This window comes from Candida dubliniensis, chromosome 2 (assembly GCF_000026945.1).
Source record: "Candida dubliniensis CD36 chromosome 2, complete sequence".
Classification (NCBI taxonomy): domain Eukaryota; kingdom Fungi; phylum Ascomycota; class Pichiomycetes; order Serinales; family Debaryomycetaceae; genus Candida; species Candida dubliniensis.
This window is the reverse complement of record NC_012861.1, coordinates 1,151,272-1,176,422: the sequence shown is the minus strand read 5'-3', so window position 1 is coordinate 1,176,422 and position 25,151 is coordinate 1,151,272. Positions and strand designations below refer to the sequence as shown.

Genomic DNA, 25,151 nt, shown 5'->3' with positions numbered 1-25,151 from the left:
AGGACAACTCAAAAATTAATGTCGGATTTCAATGATAAAAGTTGTTTCAGGAATATCCGAAATATCCACATCCCGCGCACTTTCAACACAAATCACAAGAGCGTTAAGAAAATTTGCCCTAAAGCGAACACAAACTTTAAGATATCTCTCCCTTAACTTTCCCATTTTAAATCTCTCCCGCTCTCTGTCTCTCTTCTATTTTTCCCTCATTCTTTCACCGAACGCGCCAAACGGAAACGACAAGGGCGAAAACGAACAGCAAATTAATCTTAACAATCCTTTTCCCAAACGAAATTTTGAATATCCTTTAGTTGTGGCATATTCTTTTTTTTTTTTTTCTTTTTAATAACGTATAGCCATATCTCTATAAAGTTTGTCAAAAAAGAAAAAAAAAAACTACAAAAAAAGAAAGCAAAAATCTTGCAGTAGTTGCATTTTATTGATTATCTATATTTTATAATAACACATCGTCTTCAGGCCAACGGTATATATTTTTTGTCATGTCAAACTCCAAATCCACTTCCGAAGAAACAGCCAAATCGTCATCTTGGACTTCGTTTTTAAAGTCCATTGCTTCGTTCAATGGAGATTTATCATCTTTGACTGCACCACCTTTTATCTTATCCCCCACTTCATTGGTGGAATATTCTCAGTATTGGGCTGAACATCCCGATTTATTTATTGCCCCAAGTTTAATCAAAACCACAGAAAATCCAGCAAAAGAAGAAATTGAAGCTATCAATTTACAGCAAATGATAGCCGTAACTAGATGGTTTATATCTACATTAAAGTCTCAATATTGTTCAAGAAACGAAAGCATGGGTAGTGAAAAGAAACCTTTGAACCCGTTTTTGGGCGAGCTTTTTGTGGGAAAATGGCAGGACGACAAGACAGGAGAAACCGACTTGGTGTCTGAACAAGTCAGCCATCATCCACCAGTGACTGCGTATGCCATTAAAAACAAGAAACACGGGATCGTTTTACAAGGCTACAATGGGATTACATCAAGCATCTCTACTACTTCTATAAACATCAAGCAATACGGACATGCCTTGTTGAAATATCCAGAAATAGATGAAACTTTTTTAATCACCTTGCCACCTTTGCATATCGAGGGTTTGATTACAGCTGCCCCTTTTGTTGAATTAGAAGGTACCTCATACATACAAGCCTCCAGTGGACATATTACTGTGATTGAATATAGTGGACGTGGTTGGATTTCCGGTAAGAAAAACACCTTTAAAGCAAGAATTTACCGTGATGCGTATGCTAGTGCCAGTAAAGAAAATGCCTTGGTTGCTATTCTGGGTCAATGGTCGGGGAAGTCATATATTGGTAAAGGTTCTTCTACTCCAACTTCCAAAAATGAAGTATTTTACGATGCAAGCAAAACCCCAACTCATCACTTGCAGGTGAAGCCCATTGAAGAGCAACACAAATTAGAATCTAGAAAAGCTTGGTATAAAGTTGCAGAAGCTATAAAGAAATCCGATTACAATTTAATTGCAACCGAGAAGACGTTGATTGAGAACGAGCAGCGTGAATTGAGAAAACAGGAAAAAGAGGCAGGCATAACTTGGGAAACTAGATGGTTTGATAAAATTGATTATTTGAACAAGGATGCGGACACACCGGTTAAGGATGATTTTACAAACTTGACCAACATTTCTAACTTGTCGATCCACAATGCACCTTCAGGAACTTTGAAAAACTCAAAGTACGACCATGGTGAAGCCAAGCATTGGCGTGTTAACTTGAAAAAGTTGGAAGATGAAAAAGAAATAGTCTTTTGAATCAATCTAGAGTAGGTTTTCAGTTATGTAAAATAATGATTTTAATAGCAGTACATCATTTAAATATAAACAGTTCACTATAGAAGTTTTGCAAATCGATAGATTATTTGCAATCAAGCTTCGAATAAAGCGCAATCTTTTTGGTGGTAGACATGCTTAGGGTTATCACGTGCACTCAAGTAGGGCTATTATATACAGGCAAAAAGAATTAAAATTACACAGCATTCTTGGTCGCACTGACTTGTGTGCACGCACATTTTGCCTTTTGTATTTTTTTTTTCGTTAGTGGTTTCTGTAGTAACAGTCTTTCCATACAGTACTGTAGAGCGGGAGAGCGTGTGTGACTGAGTACTGCGAAAAAAAAAAAAAATCAGTATCTAATTTTGTCATAAAAAATTTCAAACAACCTTGTTCTTATATAACCATTTAAGATAACTAAACTATTAACAATGGCTGAATCACACAGATGTATGTTCAAGAATGAAAGCAGAATATAGCAAACTAGTGGAATCAAGAAGGGACTATGAAACCTAAGTCATTAATGAAACAAAGGAGAATCGAAAATCAAGATTTGACAAAGACAAGCACCAAAACTGAGTATAAGAGAATTCCATGAATTTGTCAAACTAATGTACTACAAAACGTTTAATAAAAAGCAATTTATAAAGAACATTTAGAATACCAACAATAGTTAAAGAATATATGGTTAATATAGTGCTTTATTTTGGTGATATTCAACTATAAAGTATTTACAAGAATCGATTCAAAGAACTATGGAACTATCAATCTACTTAAATTTATTTAAAATAATGACTGTTTACAAGTATTTCAAGTTTCCTTCTTATTGCCATTAGTTTTGTTTCAATAAAAATAAAGATTTCAGAAATCAAATACTAACATTTCATTTTTTTTATAGTATACGTTAAAGGTAAACACATTTCTTACCAACGTTCTAAGAGCGTTACCAACCCAAACGTGTCATTGATTCAAATTGAAGGTGTTGCTACTCCAAAGGACGCTAAATTCTACTTGGGTAAAAGAATTGCTTACGTTTACAGAGCTCCAAAAGAAATCAGAGGTTCTAAAATTAGAGTCATTTGGGGTAAAGTCACCAGAACTCACGGTAACAATGGTTTAGTCAGAGCTAACTTCAAAAAGAACTTGCCACCAAAGACTTTCGGTGCTTCTGTTAGAATTATGTTGTACCCATCTAACATCTAAGTTTTGTTGTTTAAATATATAGGGGAAGTTAAAAAAAAAAAGAGAAAAGAAAATAGTTACGATGAATTAAGAAAATAATGTGGTTCGTATCCATTATTTGGTGTAATATAATGACTTGGTTTCATACAAATAAAAGGCATTTATTATTATTTTACTTTTATTCAAATAGTAAATACATATAATATAAAAATATTAATAATAACAGTAATTTATTGAGACTAACCAGAAAATATGTTCAATGCATGGTGTAACATATACTCTAGGACAAACTCTTACTCTTTACGACGTAATATTAACTATAAACTAGTTTTTACCAGCAAGAATATTCTCACTAACAAATCTACCAAATACAACACATTCAAGTAAGGAAGATCCTCCCAAACGGTTATTACCATGCACACCTGCACTTACTTCACCTATTGCAAACAAATTGGAAATTGTATCTCCTGATTTGGTGACAACCTTTGCATTAGATGGATTAACTTTAATACCACCCATAGTGAAATGTACAACCGGTGTAGTCACACCAAAATACAATTTCTTCAAATCTCCAAATTTGCTTCCGAATTTTGTTCTTCCTAAACTATCCTGTTGCGTAGCCTCGATAGCTGCGTCATAAACGGAAAATTTATCCTGTAACTGGTTAAGTGTTAATGGCAATTTTGGATTTAATTTGATCAATAATTGATACAAATCCTCAATCGATCCTTCTTGTAATAATCCCTGAGATTTGTAAAACTCAATGTGAGTAGTGGCTTTTTGGTAATCGTTCCCACTAATGACAATTACAGAACCGTATCCATCCCCATTATCAGACTTCAACCCAATCTCATTGTCTTGACCAACCTTAGAACCTTTCAATACCGCATCGGTTACAATGTCTCTTGGTTGCAATTCGTCAACAAATCTCCAACCAGTAGCTGGCGAAAGTAAAATACCCCCAATACCTCTCATAAGTTCACCACAAAGGAATTTCCAATTTTCATTAGGATTGGACACTTTCATAAATCCAGTAGGGTGTATTTGAACTTTGTCCATATGAATCAACTCTGCATCGACATCACGTTCGGCAATTTTCTGTCCATCACCAGTTGTTTGTGCACCATTTGACAGAGGGAATCCAAGCAAGTCTGGTCTGTACTTTTGCAACAATGATGTTGGGGAGTCGAAATCAGCGGAAAACCCACCAGTGGCCAAGACGACATTGTCTGCGTGCATTTGCTGAGTTTGCTTTTCACCATCCGTAAATTCTATTCCCTTGACTTTGTTTCCTTCCGTTAAAATCTTAGTCAAGGTAGAACTCTTTAAAATTGTAAGCTGGTTCGGGTTTTCTGCTTGGATACCATCAAGCTTCTTAGTTAATGCAGAAACTATTGCAAATCCAGGAGGTAACTTGTCACCCTTGTGGGTTCTGGCATGCGAATGACCTCCTAATAAAACAACATTAGACAAGTCGACATTTATTTCGTCGTTAAGCCAATAGATGGCATCGCGGGAATTCTTAGTTAAAATATCAACCATCTTCTTATCGTTCAAGTTCTTCCCAGTTTTCAAAGTATCTTGAACAAAAGACTCAATAGAGTCTTGCAGTGGTTGTTTTTGGTATTTTGTGGGAACACCATTGATACCTGATGAAGCCTTTATGGAGTTACCCCCTAACTTGTCGCTCTTCTCTAACAAAGCCACCTTTTGTCCGGCTTTCAGTAATTGATAAGTTGTTGTTAATCCAGCTAACCCTGATCCAATCACAATTGTATCGTACTTAGCAATTGATTTACTCATGTTTCCTGAAATTGATGACAAGATTTTGGACATGAACGATGAGGCGAATGTGTGTAAAGATGTATTCCAATAAACTAAAAATATACTGATACCTATTATTAATAGATATCGCTTGAAAATTCGGACCAACGTGATGACTGACCTAAGCTTTTGTTTTCCTTCCAAAATAGTTTGAATTGAGGAAGAACTTTATAGGATTTCTTTGAATCAAGAAGGTTAAGATAAAAGTGGGAGAGTGTCAAATTTATATTTAGACATCAACCGTTCTGTGTGCGGATAACCCCTAATAATAATGGTATGATTTTTTTTTTTTTTCTAATAAGTTGCGAAGTTTACGTGTAAGTTGGTGGTGCTGCAACCACAAGGTGATGGTATGAGATTTACTAATCCGCCACGCAAAAGCTAAATCTCGTTCCGTAGCCGCAAATAGAAACAAAAAAAAAAACCATTCCTGCATTTACACTAACCTCAATGGGACGAAAAAGAAAGAGAGAAAAAAAAAAATAAACAGGATTTATACTAGAAAAATCTTTGTATTATTTTGAGGTCATTCATCATCGTTATCACTGATAGGCCAATCCTACTACAATTATTAATCAAGAATTGAACTGCGATAAACGAAATTTATCTATTTATTCATTACTTTCTTAATCTGTTACATTCAAATCACTTACTTGTTATTCTCAATATCAAGCTATCACTAGATCAGAACACATTACCAAGACTTTAACATTTACAAATGCTACAGCTGAATCCAGTAATACACCCAAACACATCAAATAGACATTTCAAGTTTGAACCATTTTTGCGTCAGGAATACAATTTTGGGCTTGATCCCGATCGTCCAGTGTGTCAATTTTACAATCCATTAAACCCTGACAATTCTTGTCCACAGGGCAACAATTGCCCTAATAAACATGTGTCAGCAATGTATTCGAATAAGATTGTATGTAAACATTGGTTAAGAGGATTGTGTAAAAAGGGTGACCATTGCGAATTTCTACATGAATATAATTTAAGAAAGATGCCGGAATGTTTGTTTTATTCCAAAAATGGCTATTGTACTCAAACATCAGAGTGTTTATATCTACATGTTGATCCACAACTGAAAATACCTGAGTGCTTGAACTATAATCAAGGATTTTGCAGTGAAGGTCCCAATTGTAAGAATCGTCATGTTAGACGAGTGCTATGTCCTTTGTATTTGTATGGATTTTGTCCTAAAGGTCCTGAATGTGAATTTACTCATCCTAAATTTGATTTCCATAATTTGAATTTGAGAATTAGACCCGATAATTTAATACAAATGACAAGTAAGCATGTGGAAAATGCCAAGGAAGAAGAGTCGGAAATGAAAGATGATTCTGAACCAAAGGAAGAAAGTGTATAGGATGCTAGTTTTAGAGTGTATAGAAAGGGAATTACATGATCAATTACAACATTAAGCAAATGTATATATTGAACTTGTTTTCTAAATCCTGTATTTACGTATTTGAATTCTCTCATGTGGTGTTAACACCCAATTTATGCCACCAATTTCATCATCAAAATCATCTCTTTCCCTTCCATCTTCTTCAGTTTCTGGAGCTTTAGTCACTGGTTGATTACTTTCCTCGTACTCTTCATCATCCATACCTACCAATAATACTATTTGAGTTAGTCTAACAAACTTTTCACGCAAATAGTAGTTATCACGGCAAATTTCGTTAATTAAATACGAAACATCTTTCTCTAACTTTATAGCACCCAATTCATTAATTTTCAATTTATTTAATATCATGAACAATTTCTTTTCTAACAAATTGGTTAAGTTAACCACAACTAATCGCAATAATTTACTCCAAAGAGCCTTGTGCAATGTTTGTAGATATGGTTTCATTAAGGACTGCCAGTTTGAAGTGAATTTAATTAAAATTGTAGGATCATTTATGTTATTGGTAGAATAAATCACATAGTTTGTTTCATTATTTGCAGTTGGAGTTTCAGTAAAAAAGTCATTAACAAGCATAAGCAACTTATTCTTGATCAGCTGATTGTATAAATTAATTAAACTTTCGGAAATGATTTTATTGCTAACACTGGTGAATGGATCTAAAAAATCTTGTTTTAAAATATTTGCGATTTTATTCTTGTCCTTACCAAAAGGATAATAAGACTGTAAATAACTGTCCTTATTTATATTCTGGAACACTTTGGTGAAATATTCTTGAGCCATGGCCACGGTGTTCAAATAAATAATGAAATTCAACAATTTTGGATTATTTGGAGTGGTCTGTAAACTACCTACAATTGCACCAGAACCACTAACAACACTTCCCAAGGCACTTGAAGCACCCTTCAAAAATCCTGCCCCGGTTGATAATCCACCACTACCTCCATGTACGTCGGGAGTTCCGCTTCTACTAATTGGACTGTTGGTGCGGTTGATAGTACTGGCAGGGTCTATCAATGATAACGTTTGGTTATATCTTGGTTGATTGTCATTCAAGTTTTTAATGAAAAATCCATTCAAGAAATCTTGTTGAACAATACGGAAACTTTCATTGATAAAACTCTTCACAGCTGTAGGCAATCCAGATTGAATAATGTTACGTAAAGTGGTGTTTAAAACCAAAGTTAAATCTTCAGCAACAGAAGATATGGGTACCTGTTCTGGGTGAACTCCAGGCTCATTATTTAATACCAAATATGCATCTAATGATGGCAATTCTTCGATGGTGATTGATTTTTCTATCGAACGCCGGAAATAAAACTTGTGCAAGATCTCAAATGAAGGCAAAAGCTTTTCATTGATTTTTCTTGTAAAAGTAGATTTGCGAATTAAATCAGGTAAAAGTAACTCTTGTTCTTCTGTTGTTGCTTTCCCATTTTGTTTATTTTGGGGTTCTTGTAAATATTTGACGGTAATAAATCGGCAGTATAACGTCCAGTTTTCAAAAATTGAAGATAATTCTTGTATTAAATCACCAATTAATCTTATTGGTAATAATTCGTCTGATGTATCAAAACTAGTTCTTCTGGACTCCTGATCTTGAGTTGTGTGATCTTTTAGTTCTGCCAATCTTCTAGTTAATAATGGAAAACTATATAATTTGATATCTTGGAAGTGTTTATCTAATCTTCTCAAATCATAAAAGGTATCAGCAATTATTCCAACTTGTAAGTCGATTTCTCTTTGGATTTTGCTAATAACATATGACAATGCCAGTGGATATGTGGCACTATAATACTTTTTAATTAAGGGCCCATGCTGAGATAGCATCATTGAAATATTTTCAAATAATTGCATGACAACATTAGAAAATATAGCTGGCTTCAAATCATGGGCACTCTCCAACCCTGCTGTTAGACTTTTAGATGTTTCATTGATGATTTCACAGATAAATTTAGAATAACAGTTAAGACCAATCTCTTCCTGGTTGATTAGTGGGAATAATTGGAAAAATTTCGTCAATTGTTCAACATTTCTAGCTTTTGCTGCCTCAGTGAATTTTTCTTTAAACACTTGTGTTAATTTATCTGTCCAATTGGCGATTGCAACCGTTGGCATTACAGGTAATTCGGTAGACGGAATCACGACCGATGCATATTTCCCAGAAATCAATTCAGGGGGGATCTTCGAGCTGATGGTATGTATACATTGAGCTGCTAATTCCCAATTTTTGTGTTCGATAGCATAATTTGCTTGGTTGATGTTATTCTTCAATAATTGAATGTTTGTCACGTATTCCAATGTTTTGTTTACGTTGCCAATTTCTTGATCTAACGATTTGATTTTAAACGTCAACTTGTGGCCCAAGTCATTTGCCTGTGAAAAAATTGACGTCAATTTATTTGAATTCGAGATTGCTGATGATAATTTAGTGGTTCTTGCCAACTCTATATTGGTTATATCCTGTTGGAGTTTACTAGAATTCAAAGCTGTAAAATTGTTAAGATTATTGTCTATCTTAGCCATGGCGGCATCAATTTCATCAATTAAGTTATACAAATCATTGGGAGTCGAAGATGATTGGTATTTTGCTTTTAACTCCGCTGTTGTTTTCGCTACTTCTACCTCATTTAATGCTTTAAATGAATTCTGAGAAATAGAAGTACCACTTCCATTACTCTCTTTCATGTTGCTAACAAAACCAAAAAAAGAAAGTTATAAAAAAAAAGGGAGGGGGAGGAGGGGGTTTGCTGTTAGGTAAAGGATTGAAGGATGTTGAAAGTTTCACTTTACACTTGAAAAAGAAATAAGCTCAACTGTTTTTGTTGATTCTAGTGTGTCTCACCAAACTCAACCGGAAAAACAACAACAACATCACTAACCAAAAGAGAGAAAAAACTGTTTTGCAGGACAAGTCGATGCTGTGTGAAGAAGAGAAAAAAAAAAATGCTCCGATCTAACATATGGCTTCGTTTTTCTTGAAACCTTCAAGCAACAGTTTGGTCTCACCTCTTATAATGGAAAATAATGATAAGCCTATAGCTACTACCACTGACAATAATTTTGTAAACCCAATTATTTTACCAGTCATTAATCTTTCTCACCAACCAGAAGTTTTGGTATTTAATGTTGATGATATAAAGACTCTACGCAATGATTACAATATACTTGGTGTGTTGATGGGGACATTGCAACATTATCCACAACAAAATATATTTCTTTCTGTTCCCCTTAAGTTAATAATTTGGGAAGTGATCTGGTTACTTCAGTACAATAAAGCTATTTTAGTTGATGAATTAACATATCGTGAAGCAAAGCTTAAATTATTAAAGGGAAATATCAAAAATAACAACTATCAAGGTAATTTGATAACAACGCCTAATTCAGATAATGATTATAATTTAGAGTTAGCCAAACATCATCAATTGAGGATTCACAATTACATCACCAATTATTTACAGGATTCGTCAATGCTGATTAACAAATTTATCACCTACTATAAGTATTACAGTTATTTACAAAACAAAGGTTACTTTATTAACCCTGGAATAAAATTTGGTGGTGACTTGGTTATTTATCCAGGAGATCCTTTACGTTATCATTCCTATTCGATTGTTAGATTCGAGTTTTTTGACATTCATGACATTGTTGTGGGTGGAAGATTGGCTACTAGTGTTAAGAAGAATTTGGTTATAATGGGCTATGATAAAGAAACGGATAAGGTACATCAGGAACTAAACGATGAAGCTTTATGTGATCTATTTGATGAGTCTGTGCCGTTGACTTTTTCTATAGAATGGGCTGGTTTTGGTTAATTTTATTCTGCGATGTTGTGAAACAAAAAAAAAAAGAACAGTACTTGTCAATAATAAAAACAACTTATGTAAAGTATAAACAAAAAGAAATATAAAAACTTACTGCCAGGAACAACAGTATTGTAATAAAGAAAAGCAAAGGATAAAAGCGAAACAAGTAGCAAACCCCTAAACTAAATAAGGACCGATCTTAATGAGCGTCAGATACATGTTTTCTCATCTTATGCTTCATTTTTTTATGGTCATCTACATTTTCATGGTGTTTCATGCCGTGACATCCAGGCTTGGCACCAAAAAATCCTTTAAAAGAAGCTCTTGAAGCATTCATAATGCTCTGTAACATTTGTGAAGCATTCTTGTAAACTGACATATTTTCCATTGCTTTCATTACCGAAGACAAATGAGCTTTACCATGTTCATCCTCTTCGCCTGATTTGGACTTGTCTAAAACAATGGTTCCATTGACTGCATTGACAATTCTTTTATACTTTCTTTCATGTGGACCAAACTTGAACTTTGATTTGTACTTGCTAAAAGTTGATCCAAACCCATGATTACCTTTTGAAGACAAGAAAAATCTTGAAGTGCCATTTTGAGAAGCAGTTGTATGAACGCTACCATGGATAGCACCAAATGAAATGTCAGTTGATGAAGAATGGGCCAACTTGACATCATAATCAACGAAAAAATTATCGCCAGAACCAATGTCTTTTGAAATTTGTTGCAAATGGAGTACCAATGGGTAATTCAATGTGATGTTAACAATAGAAATAGTATTATCTGGGATTTCTGGTTTGTGGTGTTTAGATTCGTGCTTAGCAACCTCTTTAGACACTGGAGAATCGTTGTCTTGAATAATAACCGAACGTGAAGAACGACCAGCATGGACAATAGATTGGATATCTCCAGAACGGGAATAGCTTTGAACATTTGATACTTCAGCTTTGGAATAACTACTAATAGTTGTATTCAAAGTTCTGTTATTTTTCAAAGTCAAGCTGACTTGACTGATCAATTGAGCACTGAAGGAAGCATCAATGACTTGTTGTAATGAACGGGTGTAAGGTGGTGCAACTGTAAGAACAATTCCGGAACTTTCATGGTCAATATTAATGACTTCACCAGTAGCATCAATAACTTGGTCATTTTGGTACGTTAATAAGTTAGCAGATGTAACCCAATTTTCATTTACTGAAGTAGTGGTGTCCTTATCGATTTCACCCAACCCATTACTGACTTCAATCTCCAATATTTTGTCTTCGATAGCTTGATGTTCCCAAAGATATGGCAATAAACCACTGACATCAACATCAATGGAAGGTACATCGAATGCATTGAATGAAACAACAGGTGACCATAAAGCCGGTGAAATGCCACCAGTGAAAATGACAGGTTCAGGGGTTTGAGCAGCAATTTTCTCACCATTGAAATAAACATTGACTACTCTAACTGGTCCTTTACCAATAAATGGATTACCACTATCAGCAAAAATATCCTTGTATTTGTCAACGACATTGGTGTACCAAAATTCATCAGCGGCATTACCAGAAGTGAAAATCGAAAGCGTCAAGCGTGTAGTGTTTTTGGTAACTTTTGGTAAATTGACTGAGAGTTTATTGGATGCAAGGTAAACAACTGGAGGTTGATTAGGGTTCTTGTTGAAAGTCAAAGGATAAATCACATCTGCAGGTTTGGCTTCAGTGAAAATTCTACGTTCTTCGTGGTATTTTCCATGATGATGATCTGGGTCATGCGGTGGATGGTGTGGTGGTTCATGAGGAGGATGGTGTGGTGGTTCATGAGGAGGATGGTGAGGTGGTTCATGTGGTGGATGGTGAGGTGGTTCATGTGGTGGATGGTGAGGTGGTTTGTCACCTGGTTCGTGTGGTGGATGCTCTGGTTCTTTGGGTTTTTTGTGTTTTCCATCTTTGTCCTTGTGGTGTTTATCTTTATGGTGCTTATCTTTATGGTGCTTATCTTTATGGTGCTTATTTTTATCATGCTTTCCTTTGTGAGGTTCATCATGATGGTCTTTTTCATCTCCTTGGAAGTCACCCTTTTGATGGTCAAAAGCATCATTAAATTCTTTTTCATAGCCTTGATCCTGATGTTCATCATGGAACTCATTCAATTTATCATCATGACCACAACGTTTTTCATTGTGTTCATTTCTTCCATCATGGTGGTGTGGGTGTCTGTGGAACTTGTAAAAATCTGCGGTTAAAGTAACATCGAAAATACCTGTCAACTTGGATGTAACTAAGTTGTCCAATTGGAATAAGATTTGTACGTTTTCTTTTTTGAAAAGATTGGAATACTTGCTGACATCCTTCTTGAAATCACTAAATACTTTACGACCACCAGGTTCAATAGTTGAAGTTCTCCAAACTTGAATACCATCAACAAACAAATTAGCCAATCTATCAAATTGTACACCGTCTACTTCAGTGTGTAAAGTTAAAACCACTGCATCAAAGGATATGTTTGATGGAGCAGTAAAATTGACAATTGCCGGTTGGTTCCAACTGTTAGCAAACTTATGGTTCTTAATCAAAGTCGTGGTGTACAATGATTCTCCATAGCGAGGATTAGGTGTATATGGATTGGTGACAGAAATGATTTCTTTAGCAGTGTCATTGCCTTCTTGTTGACCAGAGTATGTAGTATCAACCACATCAATCAAATTTCTGAAAATTGGATGATGGTCAAGTTTAGCTTCTTGAAGGGGTTGCTGCGAAGCTAAGGAGCTGCAGTTAAATTTGAAATAAGATGACATTCCATGAGAAAAGTCATTACGATTGATGTATAAAAAGTTTACCAAATAAAGGACGCCAAATAATGATAAAATTTGACAAAATCTTTTGAATTTATTGGAATGGCGAGTTACTCGATAACTTGTTGGAATTGCCTCCAAGTCACATTTTTCGTTATCAGGCAATAACTGATGTTTTTCATTGTCCGAATAAGGTGGTAATACTTCGTTATTATCAATAGAAACGTCGGGTTCCATTTCAGAATCCAATAAAGGTTTCTTGTCTTCACTGGGAATTGTTGATGACATGATTACCTTTGGAAAAATGGAAAGTTAAACTTAACAGTAATCAAATGAACAAAAGAAATGTGGTGGCAGTTGTGACAGAATTGAAAGGGTATTATATATTATATTTAAAGTTTTAAAGTCGAAGTGAATATGAATAATAAAATAAGAGGATTAGTTTTATAAAATAATTATGGCAACTGAGGCTTTTGTTTCAACCATTGGTTTTAATCCTCAGAAATTATTATCGGGTGGGCTTAAAATTACGTGACGGGATTTCAAATTTGCTAAAACAAAAATCCCTTCTCAATAATATTTAGCTGCGTTCTTCCTCTTCATCCCTAATTATTATTTTTCTGATGTACATTGTGGCCGCAGCAAAGATTGAGAATATTTTTTTTTTTTGCAATTACTAACAATTGATCTGTTTTTATTTTTTAGCTATGCTTACTTATTGGTAGGATAATTCATGAACCCATACAAGAATCATCAATACTACAGTTTAACATGATCGTTGTATTGTCAGTGGGAATAGAGGATGAGTTGAAGGAAAAAGAAACAAGAGATATGGATTAAAAAAAATCCCACATATGGCAAAGTCTATTTACATAATATTAACAAGGCTTTGAAATCTATTTTTTTTTTGTTTGGAATAGGGGATGAACTAACGAAAATATCAATCTCTGTCTATAGAAGATCTCCGAATAAAGTTCTTGGTATTTGTTGATTGGTTGAATTTTCACTGTGGCAATCCCAAATAGAGTTTTTACTTGTCTTTGTTTTGCCGTCCAAGGTTTCCATTCAAATACAACCAGTAGTTATTGTTGTTACCAGATTGGGGGGCTGAGAGGTAAATACAAATTTTATTCAATGATTATCGAAGATAGATATACAGTTGCAACTACTTTATCGCTTCCGTTCACACTTCCTTTCAACTTAATACTAACTCTAATTACATCTGTTTGTTTGTCTCCCTTCAAAAGTCAAATCGTAATAAAGTAAAGTGTTTTCAATTTAGAGTTTTACTCACTGGTAACTCCGTGTCAACCACACAAGGGCAACGGAGTTATCGTTAGGATGATTGCTGGGTTTTTTAACATCAAAGACCCATAAAAGCACATATTACTGACAAAAACGATTATAGCAAACATGTTTGATCAACTCTCAAATTAATTCAATGATGCTCTTTATTAGTTATCCTACCAAAAACAATACATAAATACGTCTCTTTCTCATTTCCACCAATAATTTTAAGTTGGCTCAAACAATGAATATCCTTTTATTATTCTGATGGCTACACAGTATATGAAAGAAGTTAATTAAGCTTTAGATATAATCTTAATGTTCATGTGAGCGTGGTAGTAGTAGTAGTAGTAGTAGTAGTTAATTTAGTAAACCCGTAAAGTCTGTGGCGATTAGACTTTCACACATCAGTCATTCATTCCCATATTATGCCTCCCTTCACCACCACGTTCCCATCTTGTTCTCAAATACTGATATCACACCTTTCTATTTTTCTCCTATTCTCAATTCGGTTCTTATTCCGACTCTATCTCTACATTTTAAACTTTCATATTTTGTTTTAACTATTTAGCCAGCAAACTACTTTTCATGATATCATATCTATATATTTACAACTATAGAGATGGATCATTGGTTGATGATAATCTCTTTTTTTTTACTACACAACTTTTATGTTTGTGAATGTAAACTATATCTTCATCGTGTATGGCCAACTTGTCACTTATGTTACCTTTAAATTAAACTTTGTTCTGAAATATATGATAAAGTTCGCTTGAGAAACCTGCGACATTGTTTCAACAATACTGCCTCTTTATTATCTTCACTTGCAGTGACATTATCGTCAAAGTCTTCATCATGACCCTTGTCGTCGGATAAGTTATCAATATTGGTATTTATCAAATCAATCAACCCATTAATGTATCGAGTATCAATCAAATTGTTGCCATAAACATTGAAAATAATACATCGATTGAGTATTTCAAGAAATAACTTAAGGGAAAGATACGGATCCATACATGAATCTGCAACTCGTAATGATTTTTGAAGACATTCCAATACTCGTTTAGGATCACGATACAATACAAGTTCATCATTAGATTCCTCTAACTCAGGCTCCCCTTTGGAGCCAACTTCTGGTTCAGCTTCAGCATCAGACTCCTTAGGTTTGTCGCTATTATCCTGGAGATTGGCTTCATCTTTATCATCACTTATTGTAGGTGATTTCTCACCTGGAGGTAACAATGTTTCACTCCACCACCATAAATGGGCACATGAATACACTGCACGACATTGATCTTGTTTTTTCAATAATTTTGAACCATATAATGTCAATTTGGTGATTAAATTCTCGTAATTTTCTTTGGAAAAGTTTCTTGTTTTCACTAAAGTGTTGGCAATTGATAACACCGATTCATAAGCCAATGACCCGCCTGAAAGTGAATCATGAGGATCGATATGAGTAGTTGTTGATGAGGTCTTGTACTGATGAGGTGTCAAGATAAGGTTTTCTTCATAAACGACAAAGCATTGGTTGAACAATTCATAACATATAGATTCTAATTTCAATTGATCAGCAACCGTAGCAACGTTTAAATAGATGTTGAGGATCAACTCAGAAGAATATTCTTGATGATATTGATACAATTCATCAATAATCACCGATAGATTTTTGAAATTTGATGTGATTTGTAAATCAACCGTATCATTTTTCATTTTCTTTCGTTGATGTAAATTAACATAGCCAGCTAATTTCAATTTGAATAAAATTTTCGATATCAAAGTGGGATACGTATAAATGATATTCTCGAAATTTTTGTTTAAATATTTTTTTCTAATATACATCAAATTAGAAACATTTTTAATAGGATCATCACTAACTTCAACAAGATGAATTAACTTGCAAATCTTCTCTTGAGTGTCAAGAAATTCTTCAGTAATTAATGTCTCGCCATTGTTTACTTTGATCGTTTTAGTGACCCCCAAATGCTTAGCCGTGTTTAATTTACTTGGTGACACTTTAATTAATACCATAAGATATTTGAAAACTCCATCGATTTCATCAGTGTTGTGCAATAATTCTTTATCATTATCATTGGCAATCTCTAAAATTCTATCGATGATTGCAATGGCTATTTGCTTCTGTAAAGCTTTGTTGTCCAATTTGGAATAAAATTGATAAAAGTTCTCTAACGACAATAAAGTTTTAATTGATTTGAAATGTGATATAGGGACAAGCAACAATTGCGTCCACATTTCCTGCTCAACTTCGGTATTATTCCCTTGAGTCGCTAAATTTTCTTCAGCAAATTTATAAATAATATCTAGGTTTGAGAAATCATTTGGTTCAAAAGTCAATAAAAGATTAATGAATGACTGCAAAAGCATTGAATGTTCTTCTGGTGGTAATGGGGGGTCTGCAGTTGTAATTAATTTGTTATAAAATTGCCAAAATGATTGAAACAATTGATCAACATTGATTTCCAGTGCATTGCCTCCAGTTTCTTCTATTGATAATTGATTCATGTCACTGGAGAATTTATGATAAGCAATAAATCTATCAATTAAAGTTTGTACCAATTCACTCTTCTTCAATAAGGGGTGTAAATTAACAAACACTTGGTTCAACAAATTATCCAAACTGGCGAAATGGAAATCGTCGGGGAAAACTTGTATTAAAACATCAATCAAATAGCTTTGAGCTAAATGATCACGACATTGAATGATTTGTTCAGTAATAGTGGGGAAAATCTTGTCCTTATAATATTCAATTGCAGAATAATTGGCATCTCCATTGTAATCATCGATAATTTGTGATAAACGAACTAAATTTGATCCAACAAGAATCTTCAATTCCTTCCGTTCACGATATCTCAATTCACGTTCTGATGAATGTCCCTGGTGTTGTAACCTAACCCAAAGTTTATTCATTTCAATAAAATTCTTGATTAAAAATTCCACTGTCTCTTCAAAATCTATTTGGTTTTGGAAGGGTAATAAATTCTTTGTTCGTTGAGATAAATAATACCGTAAAAACAACCCACGAATTGGATGTTGCACTCCATGACACATTTCTATCATATCTTTCATTAAATCCTTTTTCGGCGATCCTTCAATCGACATATAGGTTGTACCAATAACAATCATCATGTATAATCGAGGCACGATATTTCCTGAATACTGAACGATTTCATACAAATCTGCTAAAAACACCGATGCCCCTTCCCCATTATCTTCTGTCTTCCCGTTGTTGATAGAATCGTTGCCCTTAGCCTCATTATGCTTTGACTTTTGTCTTGCTGTATGCGAGTTTAGCAAATATGTTGATAAGGTCTCTAATGAATCGAAAACTAACATATAAATCTCATAATATTGTTTTGGAGACAATGAGTTGGTTCGTAATTCATTAAGAAAATTGGAACAATGTTTCAAAGCTGGCAATAATTTATTTTCATTCAAATCATGTTTCATAAGATTAGATTGTTGATTGATATTGGCGATACAACTTTGAAGTATCGAATTTTGTTCTGTCGCTGATAATTGCATGATACAAAGAAATATATTGTAAAAATCAAAGTCAAAGTAAAACTATATGGCTGTCAAATGACAAAAGGATTGATATCTAGTGTTGCTTGAATAAGTTTGTCAATTATTACTGTTGTTGTAGTGGGCTTTTGTTCTGTCCTTTTTTTTTTTTTTTGTTTGTTCGTCTTGGTTGGGTTTTTTTCGGGTTGTCTGGCAAGACAATCAGTTCAGGAGTCTAATTTCTTCTTGGTGTAATTTATCAAGAACTATGGAGGAGGACTTAGCGTTGTAAATCTACATCTCATTCCAGCACCTCTTACAATCAAGTACTTTCATTTTTCTATTTGTATGTTTTTGCTAACTGTTCAAGTTCTATATTCAACATGAATTCCAGGCTTTCGACTATGTAGTCTATACTATCACATTATTAAAAAAAATTATCAAGATTAAAAAAAAAAAGTAAAAATATACAAACGAAAAAGTCTACCACTCAATAACTCTTGATTCTCCTGTTTCTGACAAAAACTTGCAAACTAATTAACAAGTTAGAAACCAACTAAAGTCTACCAACGTTGGTGGTGCAAATAAAATACAAAATTAATACAGCAACAAGACAATTCAAATCACTTATGTAAGAAACCAAAAAAAAAAAAAAAAAATAATAAAACATTTGACAATGAGTAACAAGTAAATATACAGATATCGGAAACAAATATATTGCAAGAAATGGAAACATAAAATTACAAGTCGCAGTTGGGGAAGTTGATAATAAGGTGGAACCAATGTACAAAACTAGGTATTACCATTAATCAAGTAATGAAGAAACCGCCATTCTTTTTTTACCAATATTCTCGTCACCGTTTTGTTCAACTGTAATTTCATCTCTGTTGGGTTCATTGGTTTTATGTTTATCAACACCAATTTCTGACTCCTCTTCAACTGGTAAATTTATTGATGTGCTACTACCCGAATATGCATTTTTAAACGATGTGCTAGGGGATGTCACAGAAGAAGAATTGTAATTGTGTATAGTTGAATTATGTGCTGACGTGATGGAAGACACCGAAAACCTTGTCAGTGGTGTCAACATTGGAGAATTAAAAGATGAATTTTGTGACTCGTGTCGTTTATGGTTATTGGCACTATTGTCAATGCCATTGTTGTTTTCCTTGGCTAATGGATTAGGGAAAAAATCAGAATTAAACGTACTTGATCTTCTTGAAAGCACCGTTGAATTGTTGATAAGTTCAAAATGAGTGATTGAATTGTTTCTTGATGCGGCTGTGCTCATCAGTAATGGTGATCCATTGTATGATGGGGACCCAGGTCCATAAGTACTTCCACTAGGTCCACTAACAGAAGTACGGGCAGAATGGACGAGAAGTAAATTAGGATGAGATACATTTTTTTGATTATGGAAAAGTGTTGAAGAAACACTAGAATGTCTACGACCAAATTGATCGTCAATCAATCTTCTCTTATTAGATTGAGAAATGGGTGGCAATACATTGGAATTCATGTCAAAACTTGCCGATCTATGACTGGTTGATTTTAATGGTGAACTGCCAGCAGCAACTTGATTGTTTTCTAATGGTGGTGGGGTTGATGATGAAAAGGAGTCTGGATGCAATGATTTAGATAAACTTGGAAGAGTGTTTTTCTCATTGTCCTTACCAAACATGGATGTTTTAAATGCAATTTGGGGTAGTTGATGGAAACTAGGCAATCTCTGTGGTTGTGCATGTTGAAATGGCTGGGGTTGATACAGAGAAGAAATTGATGATGGTTGAGCAGGGGCACTTGCTGGTGGATAATTAGCAGTCGACTGCTGTGGTTGTGGCTGAGGTAATACCGACTTATTATGAGTAGAATCTTCTTTATTTGTCAGTTCAGCGTCAGAATTGATAGTGGAAGTTTCTGAGGTTGGGGATTGTCTCTGAAGGTCTCCGACGTTTGAATTACTTTCATTGAGAATCAGAGTTGTGGTGGCCAAACTTGCTCTTCTTCTCCTATTAGCACCGCCATTCCACCAGTTCTTAATGGCATTATCAGAACGTCCTTCCAAATGACGAGAAATCTCAGCCCATTTCTTACCATGAATTGCAACCAATCTCTCGATCTTGGCACCCTCTTCTGCAGTAATAGGAGATCTATTTAATGATGGCTTCAAATTCTGATGATACCTTTCACGACATTGTTTGGCAGTACGAGTTTCAAGGCTGCTGGATATCTTAACCCAATTTGAAGCACCATGAACTTTGATTAAATCGAGTAATTTTTCATCCTCCTCGCGGGACCATGGGCCTCGTTTATGGTTAGGGCTGGTATTTGGTTTGTGTTCATGTGTTACCACATGGTTAGCTTGGTGGAAGACTGGTTGTTGGTGAATATAATGTTGTTGCTGTGCTAATGGTGGCTGCTGTTGTTGGAGATGAAGAGGAAGTTGACCATGAGATATAGCTGCAGGTTGCGGTACTTGCGGTTGAGCTTGAGGTTGGTAATGAGCATTCAGTTGTATCATCATTCCTATTGGTGGCAACCCATTGTATTGATGTGGATAATTGAACGGTTGATGATGTAAATTTGGATCCTGGTGAGACCGGTTGATATGTTGTGGTGGATAATGGTCTGGTTTATTAAACATAACTTGGATATGCTCTTGTCAAAGAAAAAAAAAAAAAGTAAAAGACAAAAAGAATGTCGATGATAATAGATTGGTCGTGGTGAGACTAGCACTTAACCGGTTGTTATTTGTGGAATGGGGGGGAAATATTATCCGAGAGTTTTCCTTTTTTTTTCCTCTTTCTTTGAAATAACAATGAGAAAAGATAGAGAGAAAGAATGAAGTAAAATAAAATCCTATTGAAGTTGTGTGATGGATAGGCTGGATGGTGTTTGTTTGTGTGTGTGTGTGTATGTGTATGAATTGGTCAAGTGATGTGCTATGTGTAGTGTGTGATGTGTACTAGTAGTAGTATAGTAGTATGGTGAGTAAGGTTGTGGTAAAGTAGGTGTGATTGATTTAGAAGATATTTCGTGAGAGTTTTATAGTTTTTTTTTTTTTTTTCTTTCGTCCTCTTCTTTTTCTTCCTCTTGTGGGTTTGACCTGATTGTCGTTGTTGTTGTGTGTTTTGCCCTTTGGTGACTGTTTCTTTTCCCCCTTGTGCATAAATGGCTATTTCCGCTCCCTTCAGGTATTGTGTTTTCTCATTTACTTTAGTAGAACGATTGTAAGAGGAAAAGAGTGACAAAACCAAGACTAAATTACACTAACCTAAACTATACATTTAGTCCAACTTGCAGTAGTAGCACCACCACCACAATCTGCATCTAAAATAAAACCTTTTTTTTTTTTGTTTCTATTTTTTTTTTTTTTCTGTCATTTTAAATTGTAATGGGAAAATAGTGATATTGCCAGTGATGGTTGAGCGGATGGGTAGATCGGGGGTGCCAAGTATTCTAACAATAAGTTTGTGATGTATATTTTAAATTTTTTTTTGTATCTTTCCTGCTTTAGACAATTGAAATCTTGGTTTCAAATTAACCGAACATAACGACCAAATATTTTATTTGATACTCTTTCTTTTGTGCAAACTCCAAAGTAAGTTAGGTAAACTAATTATTAGCGAAAGATTGGATGGTTATTGGTTAGGAAACAACTAATTGCAAACCATTATTGGAAGTGAAAACATCTTATGAAATACTTGACCAATGTGTGTGCGGGTTTATAGGTATGTTAATGTGGCAAGAAAACGTTTTGAATGGTAGAAAGAAGAATAGTAACAATAGTGGATTAACGTTAATTAAAAACTTTTTTCTATTTTTTGAATGCACAAAATGGTAAAACAAGAAAATAGATAAACAAGAAAATTTGAAACGTATGAGGTACCCACGGCAGAGATACACATCACAAAGACCTTTACCATATACCCTCCTCTCTTCCTCTAGCACCCACCAATCCAGAAATCTCCCCCAAAAAAAATAATTTACCTAACAGCCAACTCTTACTTCTACCCTTAATTTTCCATTAAGCTAAAGAAGAAAGTTGTTTTTTTTTTTTTGTTTCTCCTTGTTTATTCATTTCAAAAATAAGAGTAGTCAATTAGTTGTGACAATAATGGGAAGCAGTGACTAATCGAGCTAAATGAAATTCTAAATAAGTTTTAAACCTGTGTGCATTTATCATTCACCACGCATTTTGAACTATGAAACTCTTGTTGTTTTCTTGATAATAAACTATGTTCACTAACAACAAAAATAGATAACTTTATCTTTCTAACAATTAACAAAGCAACCAAAGTAAAATCTAAACTAAGTTGAGAATCTTTATACCTGGAAATGCTAGTTACAGTCTAAGTCTAATTTATAAATTTTTATGTTTTGTTGTTGAAAGAACTGAATTAGAAAAGGCAATTGTACTGATGACAAAGTCAATTTTGCGTGTAATAGGTTAATTTGAAATGTATCAGTAAACTTCCCAAATAGGTACTCGACAGATTCACTTTTGAACCCAAGAATTTTAACATAACAACCACAACAACAAGTACGATTTGAATCTTACATTTCAAAAAACAATCCAACAAAGACAACAAAAAAAAAAACTCAAAAAGCTTTGAACTATAAGCGCTTGTCATGATTATTGTTGTTGTTGTTGATGGCAGTTGTGTCATTCCAAAAAGTTTGACAAAGAAATAAGCTACATGTATGTATATGCATGTGTAATTTCAGTTTGAGCAAGAGAAAGTAACAACGATAATGCATTATGTTACTGATCTGTAGTTTCTGTATCCATCTAGTTGAATCTCATATCAATGCTCTTTGATGTTTTATTGCAAAATTCCAATACATGTTGATGTAAAAGTGGTGGTTTCTTGATGATCTAGAAGGTTGTCAGTGTATGTTGTGCAAAATTGTGAGGACAAGAAATCGTGCATAATGAGAAATGTTCTTTCTCTCCTGTCTTGTCCGATCTTAATCCAATCTGTTTAAGCAAAAATCTCCCTGATGTTGAACTTGCAGCTGTCGTTCGTCCGTTTGTTTGTTCGTTATCGTATAAATTTCAAGTTGATATCTGTTTCCATCAATTTACCCCTCAGTACTACCGTCATCATCTAAGAAGGATACTCAAAAAAAAAAAAATTGCATTACGTAGTTATCTAAACACTTGTAAAAAAAAAGGTATACCTGTTCAAGTGTGCTTTAGAATCAAATACATGGAGGAGAATAATTGATCAATCAACCATTTATAAGTCCTTCCTTGTTTTAATTATTAGATAGATGGATAGATAGAACCGGGTATTTCCTTACCCCCGCCGCAACGACATACTTACACAAAATAAAAAATTCCGAGACGGATTTAATGTTGACTTTTTCTTGATCCTTGATCCGAAAAATGATCTAATTTCTCCCTTCCTCGTAGTTTTCAACCCGATATCTAATCACAGTATCACTTCATAGGTGTATACTTCGGTTGAAATGAAATTTAAGAATCACATGTGGGTACTATTTTGCTGTTGGTTATTGAGTTTTTTGTTCGCCTGAACTATCTTAAATTAACTTAACGTCACGGAACGTTTTGAATGGTTATGTACGTTAGATGCATCTACAAACGCAACTGAAACTGCAAGTATATTATTTGTCACGGCGTGAAAAAAAATCGGTGTCAAGAAATATCTGCATGGACTGGGTTGGACTGATCATACTCAAGGGGTGTTCTATGAATATCGGTAAGTTCATTAAGCACGTATTAAGAATTAGCTTGATTGATTAGAATAATTACATCCAATAGTTTTCATTCACAAAATCCCTTTTTTTTTTCTCTTGTCTTGGATTTTTCCATTAAACAATAAAAATTTCATCTTTAATCGACCTAATAACATACTACAACGACGACAACAACAACGACGACAACGACTAAGGAGCTAACAATACTGTATTGTGTGATGTATATTGTTTTTTATTTAGTGCATTCTCTAAAATTAATAAACAAACTATTGCATTTTGCGTTCACAATGGAATTGTTTTGTGTGTGCTTACTCACCAGGGCAACATATTCCAATAAAACAAATTATCCTTGTTTGTGTAATGTTTTTACTTGCGGGTATTTATTTCCACTGACACAAAGTGTTTAATTAGAACTTTGGCACAAAACATTCTTTTTCTACAATTCGAGCCGGAGCAGTTAAAATAAACAGGCCGGTCGGTCCACCCTCGGTACAAAAGAAAAAGAATTCTACAGTCACCATACAGCTTCTGAAAATGTACTTAGCCATTACCTTCTGACAAATGATAGAGCATTGTTATTTGATATGAACAATTTGTGAGGTTTTCTTTTTTTTTTTTTTTAATACGGATAAGTTTAGGACAATAAGCTGTACCCAAATGAAATTGGTTTACCTGTTAAAGAAAAAAAATAATTAAAATTGTGAGACAAGCAAGTGGTTACGTGGCATTCAATAATAATATACCTTAAAGAATTATTCAATTCCGACATCGATAATAATCAACTCAATCCAAAAGAAAAAGCTCGTAATTTCTTTCCGAAATTTGGATTTGGGGCACTTTTGTTTTTTTGGGATGTTTATGCCTAATATGGAAAAACAATCCATTTCTCTATTTTTAACCAATATTGCAAAAAATAGTTTTCTGCCCGCCCCAAAAAAAAAGAATTGTAGCAAAGCCCTCTTCTGCAGTATTTTGTAACCGGTTTTAGTGACAGTTTAATAAAAAGTATCTCTACGGTTGTCTAATTTTTCAAAGTGCCCTTTCATGCTTTCAATTATGATATTGTTTCTGATAGAGTATAATGGGTAAATATGTATTTCAAACGTTTGACAATTTAACTGAATACTGACGCACAAATATGGATGTTTCTTATTTTTCATCAAACTCATACCACCTTCACCAAAATCTGCAACTTCAACTATTTTGCATTAACTTTTCTTTTCCTGCGTTTACAGATAATCAATACATTCCGAAAAACTTTCCGAAACAAGAACATGTTTTTTTTTTTTTTTTTGGTTGTCGGGACAATAAATGGAAATATGACACTGTAGATTTAAACTTTTTGTTCGAAGCATTTCTCGTTTATAAGAATGATAGTTATGATATCAGAACAAATATAAGATTTAGGATGATTTTAGTACCAGAACAACAATTGAGTGGGGGGAAAAGAAAGACAAAAAGAAAAAAAAAAAAAAAAGACTGGTTATGAAATTGTGTCATCTTTTAGTATTTGTACCTAGTTTGAATAATTCCGTTCCCACAGTAAAGCATTAAACAAACTTTGATTTTCTTTCTCTCTATTGATAGCCAATCCAAAAAGACAAAACAAATATCCATTACGGTAGGAAATGAAAGTATGTTCACTAAATTGTTCAAGTAAGTGCGCTTACGTAACTTTGTTATGGTTCATTGTTACAAATAATAATAAAATTCCTTAAATCGAAAACCTTTCGAGGCAAAAAAAAAGACTGAGAAAATATTTCGATCCAAAATTAATACAAAAATAGTTTGAAAAAAAAAAA

General features: G+C 34.1%; 9 protein-coding genes across 9 annotated transcripts; 4 read left to right on the top strand and 5 right to left on the bottom strand. All coding sequences in view use genetic code 12, as the record gives it.

Moving 5' to 3' along the window:
• Positions 1-500: 500 nt before the first annotated feature.
• Positions 501-1,793, top strand: CD36_20160 (oxysterol-binding protein, putative; the record flags this gene model as incomplete). Its single annotated transcript, XM_002418450.1, has 1 exon — positions 501-1,793. The coding sequence occupies one exon, from the start codon at positions 501-503 to the stop codon at positions 1,791-1,793; it is 1,293 nt and encodes a 430-aa protein (XP_002418495.1).
• A 449-nt stretch (positions 1,794-2,242) lies between these two features.
• On the top strand, positions 2,243-3,014 carry CD36_20150 (60S ribosomal protein L33; the record flags this gene model as incomplete). The annotated part of the gene is made up of 2 exons (XM_002418449.1): positions 2,243-2,261; positions 2,710-3,014. The coding sequence occupies 2 exons, from the start codon at positions 2,243-2,245 to the stop codon at positions 3,012-3,014; spliced, it is 324 nt and encodes a 107-aa protein (XP_002418494.1).
• Positions 3,015-3,317: 303 nt separating this feature from the next.
• On the bottom strand, positions 3,318-4,829 carry CD36_20140 (FAD-dependent oxidoreductase, putative; the record flags this gene model as incomplete). The annotated part of the gene is made up of 1 exon (XM_002418448.1): positions 3,318-4,829. The coding sequence occupies one exon, from the start codon at positions 4,827-4,829 to the stop codon at positions 3,318-3,320; it is 1,512 nt and encodes a 503-aa protein (XP_002418493.1).
• A 706-nt stretch (positions 4,830-5,535) lies between these two features.
• On the top strand, positions 5,536-6,186 carry CD36_20130 (mRNA 3'-end-processing protein, putative; the record flags this gene model as incomplete). Its single annotated transcript, XM_002418447.1, has 1 exon — positions 5,536-6,186. The coding sequence occupies one exon, from the start codon at positions 5,536-5,538 to the stop codon at positions 6,184-6,186; it is 651 nt and encodes a 216-aa protein (XP_002418492.1).
• Positions 6,187-6,267: 81 nt separating this feature from the next.
• On the bottom strand, positions 6,268-8,916 carry CD36_20120 (golgi transport complex subunit, putative; the record flags this gene model as incomplete). The annotated part of the gene is made up of 1 exon (XM_002418446.1): positions 6,268-8,916. One exon carries the CDS (start codon positions 8,914-8,916, stop codon positions 6,268-6,270), a length of 2,649 nt encoding a protein of 882 aa, XP_002418491.1.
• A 275-nt stretch (positions 8,917-9,191) lies between these two features.
• On the top strand, positions 9,192-10,043 carry CD36_20110 (splicing endonuclease, putative; the record flags this gene model as incomplete). Its single annotated transcript, XM_002418445.1, has 1 exon — positions 9,192-10,043. One exon carries the CDS (start codon positions 9,192-9,194, stop codon positions 10,041-10,043), a length of 852 nt encoding a protein of 283 aa, XP_002418490.1.
• A 190-nt stretch (positions 10,044-10,233) lies between these two features.
• CD36_20100 (peptide-n4-(n-acetyl-beta-d-glucosaminyl) asparaginase amidase n, putative) lies at positions 10,234-13,104 on the bottom strand (the record flags this gene model as incomplete). Its single annotated transcript, XM_002418444.1, has 1 exon — positions 10,234-13,104. One exon carries the CDS (start codon positions 13,102-13,104, stop codon positions 10,234-10,236), a length of 2,871 nt encoding a protein of 956 aa, XP_002418489.1.
• A 1,731-nt stretch (positions 13,105-14,835) lies between these two features.
• On the bottom strand, positions 14,836-17,646 carry CD36_20090 (vacuolar protein sorting-associated protein vps35 homologue, putative; the record flags this gene model as incomplete). Its single annotated transcript, XM_002418443.1, has 1 exon — positions 14,836-17,646. One exon carries the CDS (start codon positions 17,644-17,646, stop codon positions 14,836-14,838), a length of 2,811 nt encoding a protein of 936 aa, XP_002418488.1.
• A 784-nt stretch (positions 17,647-18,430) lies between these two features.
• On the bottom strand, positions 18,431-20,269 carry CD36_20080 (myb-like transcription factor, putative; the record flags this gene model as incomplete). The annotated part of the gene is made up of 1 exon (XM_002418442.1): positions 18,431-20,269. One exon carries the CDS (start codon positions 20,267-20,269, stop codon positions 18,431-18,433), a length of 1,839 nt encoding a protein of 612 aa, XP_002418487.1.
• Between the last annotated feature and the right edge of the window lie 4,882 nt (positions 20,270-25,151).